Source organism: Taudactylus pleione, unplaced genomic scaffold (genome assembly GCF_031769625.1).
Source record: "Taudactylus pleione unplaced genomic scaffold, aTauple2 ptg000038l, whole genome shotgun sequence".
Lineage (NCBI taxonomy): Eukaryota > Metazoa > Chordata > Amphibia > Anura > Myobatrachidae > Taudactylus > Taudactylus pleione.
Genome location: NW_028284440.1, coordinates 7,248,493 through 7,270,258, shown reverse-complemented (window position 1 = coordinate 7,270,258; position 21,766 = coordinate 7,248,493). Strand labels below are relative to the sequence as shown.

At 38.4% G+C, this 21,766-nt stretch overlaps 1 protein-coding gene across 1 annotated transcript in view; it reads right to left on the bottom strand.

Moving 5' to 3' along the window:
• TRHDE (thyrotropin releasing hormone degrading enzyme) overlaps nt 1-21,766 on the bottom strand; it is a 778,828-nt gene that overhangs the window by 322,787 nt on the left and 434,275 nt on the right. Inside the window, 3 exon segments of the mRNA XM_088452538.1 lie at nt 2,244-2,270; nt 2,272-2,322; nt 2,324-2,383. Of these exon segments, the coding sequence (XP_088308664.1) occupies nt 2,244-2,270; nt 2,272-2,322; nt 2,324-2,383 (138 nt within the window).

The following is a 21,766-nucleotide window of genomic DNA, read 5'->3' as shown; positions in this document are numbered from 1 at the left end:
GCAGGGGCTGTCTTGCAACTTTAAACCAGGGGGGCAAACACAAGCATAAGGCCCTCGATTTTCTACCAAATAACTGCGATTGAAAAAATAGCATAATACATTTCTCAGAGGTGTGGTGTATCTAATATGGTTTTGGGTTAAATAGCAATAGAACACACTTGTTATATGAAAGAGCTATAAACAAATACATAACCCACCAGCCCCATCTGAAAAAACAGAATGTATACTAGTTATGTCTTCTCTTTAACACAGAGACCATAACAGTGACCTCTATAGAATAATTAGACATAAAACCAGATCCACAATCTGGCCACCTTCTACTTGCGATTAAATATCTGCCCCTCCCCCCCTTTTTAAATTAGACCCCAGATTTAACTGACCCAAACCTCCATTATTAAAATTCCATACCCCAGATATGACTCCGCACATTCCTGATTAAAAGCTGTAGCTCAAATTTGATTACTCCCCCTTCTCCCTCATGAAATGTCAAACCCACAGATTTGCTCCCTCAAACACACACACTCACATATACACACACACATATACTGTACACACACATATACTGTACACATATACTGTACACACACATATATACACATATACTGTACACACACATATATACACATATACTGTACACACACACACATATATATATATATATATATACACACACTGTACACACACATACTGTACACACACATACATATACACACACCCCCTCCCCCCATCTGTGGTCCCACAGCATGCATATGTAACTTACCTTAAGCAGTCTTCTTGTTTCCTCTCCTTTCAGAGCTCCTCAGACAGATGACAGCACCCTCATCACAGCAATCTTGCAGGGAGTAGAGATTCAGCAGTTATCTGCTGCCAGGGAGCCGGCACAGGCACCTGGAGGAAGTGCCTTACAGGGCTGCCATAGTGGCACCCCTCCAGACACTGATGCTCATTATGACCGCCTCCCATGTGACTGGAGGCGGTAAAGAGGCAAATGCCGGCGTGGAGGAGTGGCTCTCTAAGCGGCGCAGGAAGGGCTTGTGAAGCATTCTACTGCATGCTAGCCAGAGCATATGAATGCTTCTGGTTTGCATTCCAATGGAACGCTAATCCTGGAAGTGCAGCAGCCAGCAGGCTGTGTCAAACGGGCCGGCTGACACATTGTAAGCCAGCCCAGCAGAGGGGAGATTGGGACCAGCCCAGCGGGTACTGTCCCGCTTTCCCTTGTCTAATCTGCCTCTGTTGGGAAGCATCTTCTCTCCTGGCCACTGTTCATGTGAGGCAGTGTGCAGCTGCAGCCACCTGTCGGCCCCTATCTTTAAAATTGTGGCGGCCCGGGGGGCAGATGGCACCCTGCCCCCCGGCCCAGCCCGCCACTGCCCACATGTCCTGTTGGTTGCTGACCCCATAATCATAACAATATTGCCTATGGGATATTCTTTTCACTCTATGAAATCACTCAAATGTTGATAATTTGAGATTGTTGTTTTGATATACTACAACCTACTAAATGTGCTACTAGCATTACCAACACAGTATCAGAAATATCTATGTAATGTATGTTGTATATGTGGCTATCCGTGAAATGCTATCCTATGCTAGCTATTTAGAATGTGCCAATGGTTTTGCATTCAAATAATGTATCATCAAAATCAGTTTTTTTTGTTTTTTAATGCTAAGAGCAAGGACTTATATTATCATATTTCATAAATAATATAGATACAGTGTAAAGAAGACAAAAGTTCTCTTTCTTGTTTAACTTGATTACATTCTTTGGGACTGATTCTGAGTTGCACACAGATTGGGTCTTCTGATGCAGCCTTTTCTGTGTCTTTATGCTGATGCCTCAGCCGATTTCTTGATATCTGAAATACCCACTTACAGTGTCCTGTACCTGAGGAAATCTGTCTCAGTATATCATTAGATGCACCATTGCAAGCACCACCCTTTGGTATGTGCAGTTTCTCCATCCGAGTACGGCTTCCTATGTGAGTGGTTGTGCATCTTTAGATGCAGTCACTGTCAGTGACATGCCCGAATCTGACTAGCTACTCCCTGTTACCTCCCAGGAAGGCCCACTAAAAACCACACTACCTGCATCCAAATTTAGTCTATGTCATGGTGCAGTAACATTCGGAATGCATGCTCAGTGCACCTCAAAACATCATCATACTGGCATAGCATGCAACTCTGAATCAGTACTTTTAAGTGAATATCTACAACACTTCAGTTTTTACAGTTTTTCCTACCTTTTTATATGCTATCCAGTCAAAGACCTCGATCGATATCTGTAGCCTTTAGAACCTCCTGAGAAACTGGATGCGAACCTGGCCAATCCATCTAATAGCATCACTTCATGTAAGACATCTGTCAGAAACCTTTGCTTTTCCTGAAATATTTATAAAATTACATTTGCATTAGGGTTATTAGCAAGGTCTTGGTGTTTTGTTTTCTGTTTTCTAATACAATGTCTACTAAATACAGCTCCCATTTGTGATAGATAGATAGATAGATAGATAGATAGATAGATAGATAGATAGATAGATAGATAGATAGATAGATAGATAGATAGATAATATCAATTCATGACATTACAACATTTACATAATTTTTATTAGATTTTATTTTCTGTTTTGGGTGGTATTTGTGAAGTACCACCTCTTTACGGTACTGATACCTGTGAAGAGAAATTAGTGAAACCAAATAAATATTTATTGTACCAGTAACAACATTATTATTATCCACATCCCCATGACGGCACTTTTCTGCACTCTGGACAGGCAGTGCAGGTGGAGATGGCAAGAGCACTGGGGAAAAAAACTGCAGTGCAGGAGGAAGCTCCAGTCTCTGGGAGCTGAATCAGATAATATAAGAGCAGTCGCTCACAACAGAAATCACTGAGTCTAACAGTGCAAACACACACTGGGCAATCTGTGTCATCAATTATTATAAACTCTTTATTTATACATCAGTCACTTAGTGGACTGGTGAAGAGGATGAAGTGCTGCCAGGAAAGGGGAGACCCATAAGTCCCTTCTGTTACCAAGGACATGCAGACCAGCTGCGCCCTATGCAGCAGCATATGTTGCACCACACCAGAGGCAGATTTAGACTTCATGGGGCCCTAAGCAAGAAATTATTTTGGGGCAGCAGTCCCTCAACTGCATGCAATTTTAAACACAAACACTGTTATCATAGCCGCACACACACACACTGCCCCATAGCCACACACACTGTCTCATAGTGGCACATATACACAATTCCCTATAGACACACACACACATGGCCCCCAAAGCCGCACACACACATTGCCTCCATAATCGCATATACACATACTGCTCCGATAATCACACACACTGCGCCCCATAGCAACATACATACACGCACCGCCCCCTAACTGCATGCACACACACACTGCCTTACTGACACAGACACCCCTAACTGACAAATAACACTTATTGACAAATACACACTGACAAAAACACTTACTGCCACACATACTGAAAGACACCCCTTACAGACACAGACACCCCTTACAGACACAGACACCCCTTACAGACACAAGAGCAAATTACAGGGTCAAATATTTCTACCTGGTAGTTTGCTGATCAACACAGGTATTTCTTCTGTCTGAAGGGTCAACCCAGGTTGAAATTCCCGGGTCTCTGACCTTGGTAAATTCCTGGGTCGAAGTCCCGGGAATTTCGACCCAGGTTGACCCTTTCAGACAGAAAAACGACCAGTGCTAATCAGCAAATTACCAGGTAGAAATGTGTGACCTGGTAATTTATTTTTCTGTCTGAAAGGGGTATTACTGATACGCACTTACTGACAATGACACCACCCCCTGACACATACACTTACTGACACTGACTGACACAGACATATTCATTTATTATACATTTACAGAGACAAAAAGACACAGGGCTCGATTCAAGTATCTGCGATGGGTGCGATGTGCCATTACAACGGCGTTAAAATGCCAGCAACGGCCCAGCACATCGCACCCTTTTGCAGCCTGACTCGTCACTGAAATTGCCTGACTTACAGGGGATTCCGGGTTGCCATCAAGAACAGCCACTGTCGCGATGACTCGCACACTAATTGGATTGAGCCCACAATCTTCATATACTTGCAGCAAACAAACCCTCCCACTTGCAGAACCCACTCCCCTCCCCCACATCCCCCATAGACTATAGCAGGAGCAGGTGGGTGATGAAAACATCAAGCACTCTCTCTTCCTTGTGAAATAAATTTCAGTAGACAGTCTGAGCATGGTATATACTATACAATGTACTGTATTTAGCTAAAAATGCTACTTCAGTTGTATTTACACATTTATTATTGAGTATTTTGCCCAGAAAAAACAACATTACAACATGCAAATCGGATGATGCCCAATGCCTAAATGTCCACTTGTCTGTGAAAGCCTATTTCTCTTGAGACTGCGGTAATATGGATACTACTTTGGGTATGTAAGCCACAGAGAGCGACCAGAAGGAGCACCAACAGTGCAGCAAACATCTACTCCAAGGAGACAGACAGTGAGTGCTGTGCCAAAAATGATGGCATCCCTAAAACTATCTACTACGTGTTTCCCCGATAATAAGACACTGTCTTTTTTTTCTTTTTTGGTCAAAAAAACACCATAGGGCTTATTTTCGGGGTAGGGCTTATTATAATTAACATTGACAGCAATTTCAATAATTCAATACAATTCTTTACTTACCTTTTATTTTTTTCCTCTTTTTCTCTCCTCTCCTCCGCGGCACTGCTGTAAATGACGCTGCCACGCACGCCAGCTGCTGCACGCTCTCTGTGAGAGAGTGAGACGCTGCAGCTGTGATTGGATGCCACTGTTAAATCTTTAACAGCGCCATCCATTTCATGCGGGGGTGGAGCTGGTGGCATTTTAGTGTAGCACAGGCAGGGACCGGACAAAATGGAGATTTTGTTAGGTCTTATTTTTCGGGTAGGGCTTATTTTGGACCATTTTCCAAAAGTAAGGGTAGGGCTTATTTTTGGCGTAGGTCTTATCGAGGAAAACATGGTAAATGGCTTTCTGTCACAGAAACAATAGGGGTGATTATAACATATAACTGACAATGACACCACCTACTGACATATACACTTATTGACACTGACTATAAAAGCATGATAGATATTTTAGATAGATACATAAACTTGGTTGTTATAAAACTGCTTACAGAATTAAATACAAAAAAAAGATTTACAAATATGAATCTTTTATTGTTGCCTAACAGCAAAAATTAAGCATTGCCCATGCTTCAAAAGAATGTTACAAGTGCATGCCCACCATCCTCATTAACATGGCTGAGTAAGAGAGGCAGATAGATAGAGACAGATTAAGACTCATGGGGCCATAAGCAAGATAGCAGTCTGGGACCCCACTCCTTCATTACATCCAGAATACAATGTATGTTATGTATGTTAGGTTAATGTACTCCATGATCCACATAGAATACATTGAAAAAGACAGTTCCACATAAAATACATAAAAAAAGCCAGATCTACAAAAAATACATTGAAAAACCCAGATCACTTGTACTGTAATATAATGTCCCCACTTTACATTAACCCACACAGTGCCCAAAATTCATATTATGCCACACAATAGTGTTCCCTATCACATTATGCCACACAGTAGTGTCCCTTATTTACATTACACTTCAAAGTAGTGTCCCTAATTCACTATATGCTCCACAGTAATGTCTCTTTATAAACATAATGCCACACAGCTATAGTGTGGCGTTAAGGAGTTTATTACATGGAGTTTATTACATGGAGGCAGATCATAGTCCCTATTGATAATAATGGGGACTGCAATATGAAGTGCTACTTAGCACTTTGCCTGAGATTTCTGTGAAATCTCCTACATTGTGGTATAAGTACATAGGAATGATACATAAATAAATGCAGAAACTGCAGTTTCTGCATAATTTTTTGTAAAAAAAATGACTTGATACATGATTGATTTTAATGATTTTTAATTGATCATAATCAATTAAAATGTACCTTTAGTAAATATTCCTCTGGGAGTCACCATTTGTAAGAGAAACAAAAATATGTTTATTACAATATTAAAAAACCAAGTCATATTGCAATACAGCTACTGTAAGTGTATCCATTCTAAATGTATGAATTACCTCACTGTATTAAATATGCTTTGTTAAAAATGTTTGCTCAGTAAAGCTAAGCAAGTATTCTATGATAATACAGCCACAGAGCCAGTCATTTAAGTACAAGTATCCAGATAAGGGATGTAAATTTTTACTGTCATTTTACAGAACATAAACCCAGTTGAGAAAGAAAATAAATTCCCCTATACTATATATCTCTTTCAATATATGTGGAATTTTATTGGACAATTTCTTTTTAATGTTTATGCTGCTATCAGACATGTGTTTCTGAGCACCTCATTTTCCCAGACAAATTTTCAATCATTCAGACATTGTTACATTCAATAATTCTATAGTATGTGCCCTTGCTGGACAGTATATCAGCATTTCCAATTGTATAATATGTCTATTACAGTTTTCTCATTAGATGGAAAAGCCCAGCATTCACTATAGCTTATGTGACATCCGCTTTGTTCTGCTGACTTTATACATCTTTTATACCAAGCATGAAAAGTACCCAAGAATCTTTCACTTTCTAGGGTGCTCTGACTATAACAACACATGTGTCCATTATGAAGAAACCTGAATGCATACTATCTTTGTTATTGAAGTGTCAGCTTGTACTGGGCAGTACTATTCTAAAATATCCTTATTTTATGCTACACAAAACAATATATGGTGGAAAATCAAATGGAGAAAGACTCGATAACATAATGATCAGGAAACATGCCACTGTTTTTAGCTGTTTTAATGATGCATACAAGTCTTACTTATCAAACAATATTTTAGTAAAGTAGAAAGTAAAGCTTACTCTATAGCTGCAAGAACTAATAGTTCACAATTTTATTAAAACTAGAGACTGATTTTAGAATTTTTTATATAACGTTTATTAAATATTAAAATATGTTTTGATCACGGCAAATTGTGTGATTGAGAGTTAGTTACATTAGTAAAATATGATGCCTGTTTAATATAATGGTATATAGTATATACTGTAAAGTATCAATTTTACTAATAATAATTAGAAGCAATAGTTATATGACTACATACTGTAAATGAGAAGACTGCAAAATGACCGGCAATGTCTATCAAGTTTATTTTTTTTCAAAGTGTGAACTGTTGATTAATAAATGTTCCATACTGAACAGGGTTACAGTAACATACAATGGGCATCCTGTTTTTCAAAATAATGAATTACATGCCATATAGGACACCCCTCTGTCCCAGCTGGGCTGGCCTACAATACTGACACTTTGACTAATTGGAAGCAGGGTCCTGGTGCCATGATCATTCATTATTATAATCAATAGGGTCTCATAGCAATAAATGCTGTGTGCCCTTATGCAGCATCTCTTTCTTCTGGTGCATCCACATTGTTTAATATTTACCATCCTGTTCCTGCACAATCCTGAAAAAACTATACAGTGTGAAAGCACCAGAAGGTTGTTTGTCCTGATGCTGATACTTGGCTTTAGGATGGAACAGACAGGGATAAAACTGTCAAGAACAGACCTTTGTGCAATATATAGTCAGCAATTGGTAGCTGTATTTCTGAATAAAATAGGGGAAGGTCATGGAAGGGATCTCTGTACAATATATTGATGGAAATTGTGTTGGTGCCTCTGTACAATTTATAGTTGACAAGGGGTCGGTTTTCCTGTCAATATAAATATAACTATGAAATGTATGGTTGAAATTTTGTAGGGAAGTTATTTCTGTGAATGTAATTGTTGGCAATGTGGGAATGTACTCTGGGCCTGATTCAGACCCGCTCGCAAGCGCTGAGTGTTCGCAAGCGGGTCGATGTTGGCCCAGTGCGCATGTGCACGATGGAGCTGGCTCCATCGTGCACATGCACGAGACCTGGATAGCGACGGGCAAACTGTCGCTCCGGGTCTCGTACCAAAGGGGGTGTGCTGTCGATGATGAGTGACAGCACGCCCCCTTTGGTGGGCATGCCGGGGGCGTAGCTGCTCAGATGGAGGCGTTCCCATGCATGATTCTGCATGTTCTTCTTCTTCTTAGAATTATTATTATTATTATTATTATTATTATGATCCTTTAATTTGTTATTGCACCACATGTGCTCCAGATTGCCATATAGAAAGGCAATTAACAAGACAGTACATGGTATAACAGTACAATACTGTGACTGTGCCCATTAGCATGGGTACAACTGACAGGTTTAGAGACACTGAAAGAGCTACAAAGACAAATAAGGAGTGGAGTTAAGGAGCAGAGAGCCCAAGGAGGAGGTGCACAGTGTATCTGGTGCAAAAGAGTTATTGGTAATAAAAACAGGAGGGAAGAGAGCTCTGCTTAATAGAGCTTACAATCTAAAGGGAAGGTGGAACTCAAATGGTTGACACATGTGGGTGAGCCACTGTAAGGGGATTTGAGGGCAGGAAGCAATAACTTGAGAGATGGAATATGAAGGAGGGTGAGGTATAATACACAGTGAATTGGTTGTGGAGGACTGATATGCTTTTATGAACAAGTAGGTTTTCAATGATCATTTGAAACTATGTAGGCTAGGGCATGGTTTGTTAGAATGAGGAAGGTCATTCCAGTTGTAGGGGCAGCATGAGATACAATCTTGGAGTTAGGAATGAGACGTGGTTACCAAAGAGGAGTGAAGTCGGCAGTCACTGGATGACTGGAGAGGGCTGGAGGGAGTATGTAAGGAATTGAGTTTGGAGATGTAGGGAGCAGTGGAGTTGGAGAATGCTTTGTGCATGAGGGTGAGGAGTTTGAAAAGGGTTCTGTAGGGGAAGTGGAGCCAGTGTAAGGCTTGGTAGAGAGGGGAGGCAGATGTGAAGTGGCAAGAAAGAAAGATAAGTCTAGCAGTAGCATTAAGTATAGATCAAAAGAAGAGTGAGTTGGTAGCGGGTGAGGCCTGTATGGAGAAGGTTGCAGGAGTCAATATGAGAAATGATGATTGAATGGACAAAAGTTTTGGTGACTTCCTGAGAAAGCAACTGTCTGATACAAGTGATGTTGCGGAGCTGGAAGTGACAGGACTGGGCAAGAGATTGAATGTGGTGGGTAAAGGAGAGGGAGGAGTCAAGAGTGACACCCAGGCCAACAGAGTTGGGGAGCCTAAGACTATTACTGTACTTCTAGGCATTTTCTATATAGAAAGCAAATGTGTTTGAAGCTGCTAATAAAATCAATTTGCTTGATATTATTATTACATATTTGCTGTAGAGGGAACATTTGTCAGATATAGGGTCTTTACATAGTATACTGGTCATCCAAGTAGGATTTTTTACATGAAAAACTGATCACCATTTGATGAGGTAATGTGTAATATACTGATTAACAAATTATGAAGATATGGATACTATTCTGGTAAAAATAAAGGGACTCTACCAGTACCATACTGTATCTAGGAATTGTGATGCCCCTGATAAAGTGAAGGACTTGAATAACTAAACTTTTTACTGAGTTGTGTTACAACATCATGACATTGCACATGCTGAACTTCTAAACCACAACATAATGGAGGCTCTGTTATGGAAGACAAAGACAGGAGCTTGGAGCAAATAGCAAGGTAATTTGCAGAGACTTTCTGGCACTGGCCAGCAGTGGTTGGCTGAATTTGGCAGTGCCCCATGCCACAACCAGTGACTGTAGTGAGTTATATCCTGACTATCTGGTAGGTATAGCTCTGGACTCTACATGGTATGATAATTGTAATGGGATCTCATTCTTTGCAGTTTTTCTCATGCTGTTGTGTTCAATAGTTTCACTTGTGTAAAATCCCATCTACTTCCAGAAATCATGCATACACTTATATGCAATGCATGACAGGAACACACTTTTTTTGCTATGTTCTGGGAAAAATAAGTACAAATGTGTGCTTTAACTCTTCGAAGTTCTAAACTAAGAAAACTTAAAATTAACAATACAATAGATTTAGTATACTTCAGGAAAGTTTACTGTGTGATTCTCAGCAAATGTTATCATATATTGAAGTTGGGAAACAGCAAAAGGGTGGAAGGGAGGCTTGCATGCAGGAACCATTTGCTAGTAGAAGAAAGAAGAACTCTCTACCTGTAAGTGTACATCATGTCCTTAATTAAATTGTCATAATGTGTTAGTATTAGGGATGTTAGGTACCCATCTGATGGTGTTCACCTTAAAGTGATTGATGGGCACATATTTTTAAACTAAGAACATTATTGATACTCCATGGTATTGTACAGGTTATCATAATTGTTTTGACTATTATTATTGTTAGAATATGCACCTGTAATTTCTTTTTCTTGCATGTAATTTCGTTAAGAACCTAATGCAAAAAAAAAATACACTGTCAAAACACTAAGGGGGAGACGTACTAAGCTTTGCAGAGAGCTAAAGTGGAAAGAGATAAAGTACCAAACAATCAGCTCATTTTACAGCCTGTGTTTGAAAAATTACAGGAGCTTAATGGTTGGTACTTTATCTCTCTCCAATGCTATTTACAGCTAAGTTATTTATATAGAATATTATAGTTAATTGTATCTGAGCATATAAAAGAGAGTAAAATGTTGATCTTTGTTGACAAACTGTATATGTGCTAGTTGTTTTATATACTGTATATAAACTCACCTATTTAATTTGAGTCAGATTTTTGCATAAGCATCTGTTTGGCACTCAAAATTGCTACTCACCATCCTGTCTATTCAACTCTGATCTCCTCCATTGCAGCTCATTTAGTGTGTTAGCAACATAACTGTTACGGTTTCCTAGCTGCATTATCTTGCATTTATCTTCTGCACCTTACTTTTGCAACATGCTCAAAGTTTTCCAAATTGTTATTTCCTTTAATATTATTTCCTTTAATAAATTTCACAAGATGACATATTTTCGCTAACAAAATGACTTCACTTTCATAGAAAAGAAGTACTTGATTCATATAGTACTTTATATATTCTCTTACTTGACTTTACCCAGACAATGAAATATTCAAAAAAGTACAACTTTTTACATCGGTCTTGGAGATACATATTACATACATGAGAAAGAAAAATGATAGATAGATAGATAGATAGATAGATAGATAGATAGATGGATAGATACTTTAGATAGATGTTGATGAGCTTATTAATATTTATAGTACAGTATATAAATGTATCTTTAATTTACATTTAATGTAGGACTACTTAGAAAGGGAATTCTTTGGCATCAGGATTTTATTTTGGGTTGGGTACGGAATACTGGGGCTCCCGATGCCGGCATCCCGACAGGGATAGGATACTGACACCTGTTGGAAGATATCCTAACCGTTCTCCTACCCCTAACCCTCCCTCCCCTGGTGCCTAAACCTAATCTCCTCCTCCCAGTACCCTAAACCTAACCATCCCCACCCTAGTGCCTAACTCTAACCCTTAACCCTCCCTCTAACCCTGCTACTTACCTTTGGGATTCCGGCGGTCGGGATGCTGGTATGGGGGATCTGACAGGTGTCGGGATTCAGGTGGTGTTATTCTAAGTCGCTGGCATCCCATGTGCTGGGATATTGAACGGATCCCCTTATTTTAACATGTTTTGCAATATAGGAAACTAATATTCAGTGTTTTTAATTCAGAGCATATCTTGATGTAGCTTTAATTAAATTACCCCTTTACTTCTCAGGCTTTTCTCACACTTGTTCTAAGCCTATGTTGGCACTTTTTGGGCTGGTCACTTTCCATCATCAATATCAGTATTAATTTTTTTTAATGAAGTTTCCAAACAATTTCTACTTTTTTTTAGAATACTGAGTCTTCAGAAGATGGCAAAGAAAATGTACCAAAAATGGGCAAAAAAAGTATTTTCATAGGAATTGCAAGACAGTGACCTGAAAGCAAATGTGTGTATATTATTTTTTCTATCTGGCCGTTTAGGAACAGGATGCCAATGCAATGCTGGAGATAAGTATTATGGATGCCGCTGATTAGCAGCACACACTGAAGGAGCCCCATAGTCACACAAGCCTGGAAATGTTTAGGGTGGTTAATGAGTTTATTGGTAAACCAAAGGAGTTTGAGTACAAAAGAAATAAAGTATACAGTAGAGGTTATAGTCTGTCAGTCAGTCATTAATGGAGATAAGGATAACTGAGTTCTATTTGTTTTGTTACTAATCTTTATTTGCAATAATCACTTTATATTCTTTTTCAAATTAAATTACAAACACCCTTTAGGAGGTATTCCATCATATTCTGTGTTTTGGAATATCCAGAGGGGAGGAAACACAGTTTAATGCACCTAAACTATAGGCAATACAGGTATCTCAGGACTGACTCCTGATGTACACCTGTTTTGGATAAAGAAAAGAGGTAAATGTAAAAGCCTGCATGATGCAGGCCGCAGCAAGTTTTTGGCAACTCTGCCCAATGTTTTAAAGGGGAAATCATTTAAAAGGCAAATATTGTTTGGTTTGACTTTTTAAATGATTGCTCCTTTAAATCATTGGCCAGACTCACTGGGATCTCATGTTTCATAGGCTATTACATTTACCCCAAAGGCTCTGCAGGGACACCACCAATTTTTAAAACCTACTATTGATGAAAACTCCATCAGTGCTATGTGATCCTGCATTGCAATTATCAGATGAGCAGGTGTTACATAATTTTACTTAAAATGTGTAGAAATAATATGTAGGACTAATATGTAGGCCAACCACTCTGAAAATAAATAACCTACTGCATCAAATGAAGGTACCCCTGAGTTTATGTAAGTCAGGATGGGGAGATCTGGGTGTTAGAATCTCCAGATGACTAGACTTTGTAATTCTTTGTGTAGAATATAGTGTTTTTGTCTTGTAATCTCCAAGAAATAACTAGTAAAAGGACACATTTTTTGAAAGAAGGGACTTGATGCACTTGAGTATGTAGTTGCCGGGGGGGGGGGGAGAACATGCATTTTTAGTGCCTCTGCCATCCCCTTGCAGTAATTTCTTCAGTGCATTAATATCAGACAAGAACTCAAACAGGCCACACAGTGTAATTTGAAAGAGGGACCCCATTTAATGTAGGATTCAGCTGACAGGGAAGACTTGCACATGAGTTGGCCAGCTTAATATGTATTGCAATATGGAGCTCGCATTCCCTGTTTTTAACACACAGAGAATAGCTTTAATACAGAGTACAGCTTAAAATACTTTGAATAACATTAATAATTCATCAGGTGAGATCCTTTGATCAAGCTGTGGGACACACAGGGAAACATGTCAGGAGCATTCTGTACTGAATTCTTTTACTGCACTGGGACCTTTATACTATCTTTCAAACACATCATCCACAAAAGGTTCATCTACAACAAGGGACTACCACCATGCAGGATCACTTCTTCTAATGAACCCCATGTGGTTGGACAATAGTGGTAATTATACGAGACTGTATGACTACCAACTGTATTATATAAGTGGCTCCCATTCCATCATTTGCCATCATAGAGAAGCTGTAATAGGAAAAGGTGTTTTATTTCAGTGCACTTCCCAGATGCTGATTTAATATTAAGCAAAAATCATGTTATTGAGATTTTTACATACGACAATATAGAGCTACATTCAGATTCATATTCAGGATATGATTTATGAATGTATACATATTTGTATGGTTTTACTAATCAGTTGTTTTATATTAAATGTGTTTATGCACTAAGGGGATATGTATCAAAGCATGATGTGAGATAAAATTGTGAAATATATATCACCAACCAATCAGCTCCAAACTATCATTTCTTAAACACAGCCTGCAAAATATAAGTTAGAAGCTGATTGGTTGGTGATATATATCTCACAATTTTATCTCACATCAAGGTTTGATACATATGCCCCATAATCCATTCCATTTCTTAAATATTTCACATTGTGTGATATTTCTAGTGCTGTATATTTTCATTTTCAACTTTTCCATACTATTCTGAGGTCTGACTAGCCTCAATTATTACAGCTGCTTCAGAAATACTGCCCCCTGCAGTGCCTGCACCAGAACCACTTGACAGTTCTCCATTTTTGCAAGAACTACAAACAGGCCACACAGTGTAATTTGAAAGAGGGACCCCATTTGATGTAGGACTGAGCAGACAGGAAAGACTTGTACATGAGTTGGCCAGCTTAATATGTCTTACCAGTAAGACATCCAAAAGCAGAAACGAAAAACCTGAGTAACGTGCCACTCACTTTGTTGTTTCAAAGGGTAAACTGTTACCAATCAATCTCTCACTCCTCATAGATGACCATTTGGCCAGGTGAGGAGCAGCAGAGTTGGGAGTAGTACTGTCTCACTGACTATCCTGATACTTCTCTTTATAAGTGATTTATTTGTTCCATGAGTAAAGCATCACACAGATTACCACAATCAGCACATGCACTTTACAATATTTTATGTTGCCATACATAACTGTCACAATTTGATGTGAAATACATGCACACTTATGATGATCTATGCTTAACCTGATGAGTACTAAGACCTTCCTTGAAACAATTGATTTGATGTTTGTACATGCTCTGTACACGAGCACTGGAGTTGCAGGACAAATGGGTTATTTGAATCCCTTATAGTTTAATACTGTTCTATATCTCTAATAGATTGGCGACTATCTCAGGGGAGTAATCATCTCATTGGATGTCCAATGCTTATTACTAAAACATCCAAAAGCAGAAACGAAAACCTGAGTAACGTGCCACTCACTCTGTTGTTTCAAAGGGTAAAATGTTCTCAATCAATCTCTCATTCCTCATAGATGACCATTTGGCCAGGTGAGGAGCAGCAGAGTTGGGAGTAACAGTACTCTCTCCCTGACTATCCTTATTCTTCCCTTTACAAATGATTTATTTGTTCTATGAATAATATTATGAATACAAACTTGGTTTATTATAAATGATGCTACTTAAGCTTTAGGTATGAAACTGATGCTATTTTCATACTTTGCCACATGATTTAGACTGAGGAAGCACATGTACTACATGCTTCCAAGTATCACATATTCTTTATTAGGGTTAATCATTTAATTTATGTCATCTATGCTTTCATTTGCATGAAACTGATGCTATTTAATACCTTGCTATATGATTGAGACCAAGGAGCACATGTACTACATGCCTCTAAGTATCTAATTTTCATTATTTATGGTTAACCATCTAATTTATGTTATTTATGTTTTTTATTTATTTAAATGTAAATAATAGTAAATGTTATGTTTTAATTGATTCCATTTCTCAAGAGTGCTCCTAACAGTTATTTTTGCTCTGCCTCTTTTCACCATTAATGCTCCTCTTCGCGTGTTGCATTTATTTGGGTCTTCCCATGTAAATGTAATGTTGATTAACATGAGAAATGTGTGTACAGTACATGCTGCATATAAAAATACCTCCCGCATTTACATAATCCTAAATATAGGTAAAATTACTCTAGACTGACAGCTTGCTACTGTTTTTCTTTAGTTGTCCTGTGTACAAATTCTGGACCATTTATTTCCATTATACTCATCCTTGTTTGTTTCACTTGCATTCTCATCTGTCTGCTTCATAAATAAATTAGTAAGCACTAATATCTCCATTCAGAAGTCCTGGCAGCTACAAAATAATGCATGAATAGCTTGTGATATTAATAGAAAAAATTGAAAGGCGGACATTACAAAAATATAGTTTTAAGAACTGTTTTACATTGTATTTGCTACACAAACCTTTAATTTGGGGACCTATACTAGATGAAAAAAGGTCATGCTGCTGTAATTTTAAAAAGTAAATAAGATGTAAAGCTGAATATTATATTTAAAAGTTAGATTACATTATAGGTCATGCACATACTTTCTTGGATGACATTCTAAAGCTATCCCCAGTTATCCATTTATATTGTATTCATTATTGGAATTATTATATTGTAATTCAAGATTTGTTCTCTAAAAGATGAACAGCAGTTAAACATTGGTAAATTAAGCAAGTTCACCTGAAATATTTGCTGATGATATGCCATATAACAATGAAATGTAATGCTTTTCTCCAATTATAAATCATTAATATATTTAAACCGAGAAAAGTCATAAAACAGAAAAGTGCAATGACATACAAGCTCAGATGTTCATTTACTCAAGGTTGTACAATGTAATATATGCACACCTTTTGCTAAATGTATTCTAATTTATTTTACAACCTATTTCTAGGCATGTTAGTACAATGTATAGCAAGTTCAGATAATTTTTCTACAAAATGTGTAATGTAATTTATGTTGTGTCAAAGAATAAAATATCAATTATTTAACTAATACTCTATACCATCTAATGCATTTTTAAGACAGTTTGAAAATTGTGTTATAGGAAATGTAGCATTAATGGAGGATAGAAGATTTGGTTATTACAGTATATAGTGAATTTTGATCTTGTACAACATAGCTTATAGGTTTTGAAAGAAAATAACTATGTTGTGTAGACATTAAGATCTTGTTGTTAGGTTTCATTAAAATACTCATGGTACAGGGATGGAAACTAATGTTTGTCTCACTAGAATATTAGCATCTATTGCAGACCTAGACCACCTGGGGCTCTCCCAGTGTAGGGAACCTACAAGTCACAGCATAAACATGCCAGCTGTCTGGCAGAGCATGCTGAGACTTGTAGTTTCACAAAACTGGCTGTCCAGGCCTTACTTTTTGGAACTTTTGCTAAGCTATTTTAAAGTGTAGACAGATTTTATAATGCTGACAATGTATTCTACCCCTATCCCAAATACACACTCCTGGCCACTACAAGTAATTGTTCTACTGTACTCTATTAACTAATATACCATTTTTTTTAAATGTCTTTGTGTTTTGATTGCAGTTATACAGTATTTCCTTTCAGTAGCATTATCATATATTCTAATTATAGAAAAGAAATAGATGTATCTCAGTATTAAACATAAATTATAATGGTCGGTTTAAATATAATGAATATGGATATGGAGGATATAATCAGGAACTTTGACATGGGGAGGGGGTGAGGGGCGACAAGTCATTAACTTTTCCAGGGGCGCCCTGGCTTACAGTTACAGCACTGACTGCAATGCATCTTTATGTGTGCAAGTGCATTTACTTCAAAGTGTTTAGAGACATCTATGTAAAATCATTCTGTGTCTACTATAGTTTACAAATTCCTAGATCAACTTCACAGGGTAATAACAGTAAAAACTTCACATGAAAGAAGAAATGTACTACATGTTTAGGACCACCCATTAATTTGAGCATGCAAAACTGCTGAAATAATCCTCATTTACAACTTTAATTAATAACGTGGTCAGCAAAGATCAGGACTGCCTTTGTTACATATGTGTATTTAATTCTATTTATATGTTAGGGCAATATCCATTCAGATAAGGAGATCCCTTAATGAGCTCTTCAACTATATGCTCAGTATGAAATATAAATGATAATGGTCAGTTTAAAATACAAAACAGTAGTTATTATTATGATATAATGGAATTACATTTCTTATGCAGTTGTATTTTTTTGTATACGAGTGTGCAATATATTGCACATGAACTGCAGTCAGGGCCAGATGTTGGTAAAGATGGCATCAGCCAGGGATGCTAGTGAAGGGGGTGTGCCATCCAGGCCATAAGCACAACTACAGCATTCCTCCTGGCTTGACACTCAACAGGACTCCTCTCAGAGGAGTCACAAAACCAAGGCTGTTGTGCCCCGCATAGGTGGTGCTGACATCTGTAGTCCCACCTCTCCCTCCTCCTTCATTGACCTGCATGATGATAATGAGACTTCACTTGGAAAAAGTGACAGGACGGGAGTCAAGACTGAAGCTGCAGCATATATAAAGATCAGCAACTTAGCAAAAAATAATATTGGGGACAGTACCTCACATAAATTGAATTGGGGACACTAATACCTCTTTTCCACCAAAAACCAAGGTCCAACCTGGGTTTTCAGTCATGGTTCCAACCCAGGTCAGGCCCAGGTCAGACACCATTTACACAGCACCATTGATCTGGGTTATTGTCAGGTCAGCCCCGTTCTCACTAAACCTGTTTCTGCCCTGCTAATCTTGTGAGGTTATAAAAAGTGGGAGGTGTCTGCTCATCAACCACCAATCTGCTCATTTAAGGTATGACCCAGGTTGGATAACCAAGGTTGTGCCATTTAAACTGCACCATTACCCAGGTCCATCCTGGGTCCAACCCTGGTAGCTACCTGGGTTGGATTGCAGGGTCACTTGACCCAGGTTATTTTCAGGGAGCCTTATACACTGAGCTGCAACCTGGGTAGACCCAGCAAAAACCCAGGTTTTTGCTCTGGTGCAAAAGGGGTAAGCGTGTCATAATGTGAATTTTAGAAATACACAGTGTGGCATATAATGTGAATTGGGGCATGCACAGGGTGGCATATAATGTAGCTTGGGGAGGAATATGCAGTATGGTATATAATGTGAATTGTGGAAATACACAGTGTGGCATATAATGTGAATTGGGGCATGCACAATGTGGCATATAATGTGAAATTTTAAAGTAGCCTAACATTTCAGTCTCCACTGTGTATTAATAAAGGATCTAAGATATAGTTCACAATATTAAAGTTATTAAATCTTCTGGTGGCCTTCATGGCCTGGAGGCTCCCAGTTATTCACTTCAAATTTAGATCCCACCATGACAATAATATTTATGGGCCAATTCAATTAATTGCACAAACATTGCTTAATGTGGCTAATAAACCCACAAACATGACTTTTGGCTATTCAACTTTAGTATCTCTGTTAAAATGTGTCTCAATTGGAGTTTACATTGATTTTAGTTTGCAGCCCCTATGTACTGTATGTGAAAAGTAGGGGAAAAATGTTAAGATAAAAATGTGCAGAACTTCTGGTACAGACACCCTCCCCTATAAAAAACAATTTATCCAATTAAGACATGTAATGTTCTGCATAATGCTCAAAAATGGGTTTAATTATGTAGGACTTGTATTTGGGGTGTTGTATAGATGGAAAATTGGTTTTACAACTTGCAGATGAGAGTCACAAGTGTTTTATGAGTATGGATTTGGAGTATATAATCAGGGACATTGACCAGGGGAGGGAGGAGCGTCAAGTCATTAACTTTGCCAGGGGCGCCCTGGCTTATAGTTACGACACTAACTGCAATGCATCTTTATGTGCGCAAGTGCATTTACTTCAAAGTCTTTACAGAAATCTGTGTAAAATCATTCTGTACCTACTACAGTTTACAAATTCCTAGATACACTTGACAGGGTAATAACAGTAAAAACCTCACATCAAAGAATAATGTACTACATGTTTAGGACCACCCAGTAATTTGAGCATGCAAAACTGCTGAAATAAGTCTCATTTACAATTTTCATTAATATTGTGGGTCAGGACTGCCTTTGTGTATTTGATTCTATTTATATTTTGTTAGGACAATCTCCATTCAGATAAGAAGATCCCTTCATGAGGTCTTTAACTATATGCTGCCTTTTCGATATTGTGCTACATGCCCACAGGTACTTGAATGCCCCCAAGTATTTAAGATGTGAGTAGTAGGGACTCCTCGCATCTTAAATACTTGGAATGTGACACTTATTATTGTTGAGGTAGACAGAACATGGTAGGAGGAAGTCCAATAATAATGTGGCTTACAAGTTACAGAAAAATTGGTCCATACACATAATATACGTACATGGGCACACTTAAGGGGATGGCTGCATACAGGACCAAGTTCTGTAACAACCTGAGGTAAGAAGTATGCAGGAGAACGATTATAGTCAGTGGTGGGTAACAAACAAAAGCTAGTCCAGTAAGCAGGTTGAGGTCATGGGGCCTACAGCAATCCAAATCAAGTCTAGGTTCAAGCTGAGATCAGGGGCTGGCAGCACTCAAAATAGTTTCCAGACACCAAGCTGAGGTCTAGGGCAGAAGACAGAAAAAGTCTGAGCCTCAACAGGAAAACACAGGATCAGCAGACTGGTAAAGAGCAAACATTCCCAAACACAAGGCATGGATGTATCCAACTGCATTCAATTCTAATTAACACCCCCACTGCTGCTACAGGTATAATAGTATTGAGTAGCAATATACTTTATAGTGGGTAAATACAAGCACTGGAAAGGGAAAGAATTTATGATATTTATTAACAAAAAAGTTTGTTATAATAAAAACTAATATAAGAAACAAAATATAGATTCATTTTAAAAGATTCCCATCTGCCATTATTTGTCTCTAATATGCTTCATAAAAGATCAAGTCATCTAAATGTAATAGATCCCTTTTGGGTATAAAAAAAATGTAGCCAGTTTAAGGTACTGATACAGTGTATCTATATAAGGAGTTGCTGGTATATTCCGCAAGTAAAATAAATAAATAAATACACATATGTAATATACTCCAAAGCAATAAGATGAAAATAGATTATAAATGCATATCAATACTGGCAAAGTTATGAATGTTTAAAAATCCTAATGGCAGGAGAGGACTCATAAAAAGCTTTTAAAATATATAATGCCAAAGAAATTAGGAAATATCAAAAAAACAAATAACGTCTAAAAACTCAGAGCCATCTTGTCCATATAGGCTCTGCATATATGCTGATAATAAAGTTAGCTGCATCCCGCTGAAAGACCTTACAGGTAAGGTAAAAGTATGTATAGGTGGCTGAAGTTCTGGTGCCAATATACTGTATATAGAGCCCTATGCATGTTGCATTTTGCTGGGTTCCCTTCCAATTAGATGTGCCCAGATATCTGCTGGTCCAGTTTGAATTTAGGGATCCAATAGCAATGTTAGGCAGGTGGCTCATTTTCATCCACTGCATAAACTGTCTTTGCTCCTGCCCACTGGAATGTACAAGTGTCTCTTCTGATCTATAAATACCCAGCGTGATCACGGTTCGGCTTCTACAAGAGTGCAGTGTGCAGCTAAAGAGTCTTACTGAGCAAGATATGGTCGGCTCCGATGATAGTTTAGCAGAAGTGTTGACGATATAAAAGCTTGTACCAAAAGACAGGTAACGTGTTTCACCCCACTGGGGACAATTGTATTCTCAAACACAATTGTACCCCAGAGAGAATGTAGTTACTATCCCAGCAGGCGAGAAGCCAGTGCTCAGAATCCCGTCACCAGATTCCCAACTGCCGGCATCCCGATGTATTAGAGTTAGGGAAGGGTTAGCTTTAAAGTTAGTGTTAAGCACTAGGGGAAGGTTAAGGGTTAGGCTGTGAGGGGGAGGGTTAGGGCTAGACTGAGGGGATGAGGGTTAGGGTTAGGCTGCAGGAAAGGTGGGTTAGGGTTAAGGGGAGGGTTGGGAGTTATGGTTAAGACAATTATCTGATTGGGTCGGGATTCTGACTGTCAGGAGGCAACTGTTGGTATTCTGACCACCAGCATCCCAACCACCGGGAACCTGTACCCAACCCCCCAGAGGAAGCCTAATAAAGTCTGAAGAGTAAATAGTAACAAGCCTATCAATTACATGTCCTGGGGAAGAAGATACTGTATACTAGTAACTGGAGGTGATGTCTGGCTGAGAGACACTAGCAGTCATTGATAAGCACTGCAGCACCAATTGGAACAGATGGGTGAAATTGTGACTGTAAATACACTTTCCTGCATTAATGCAAATGGGAGATACAAAGTAAAGCCCATTGTAACAACCCCTAACACCAGAATGTCAGATAGTGGAGAAGGCAA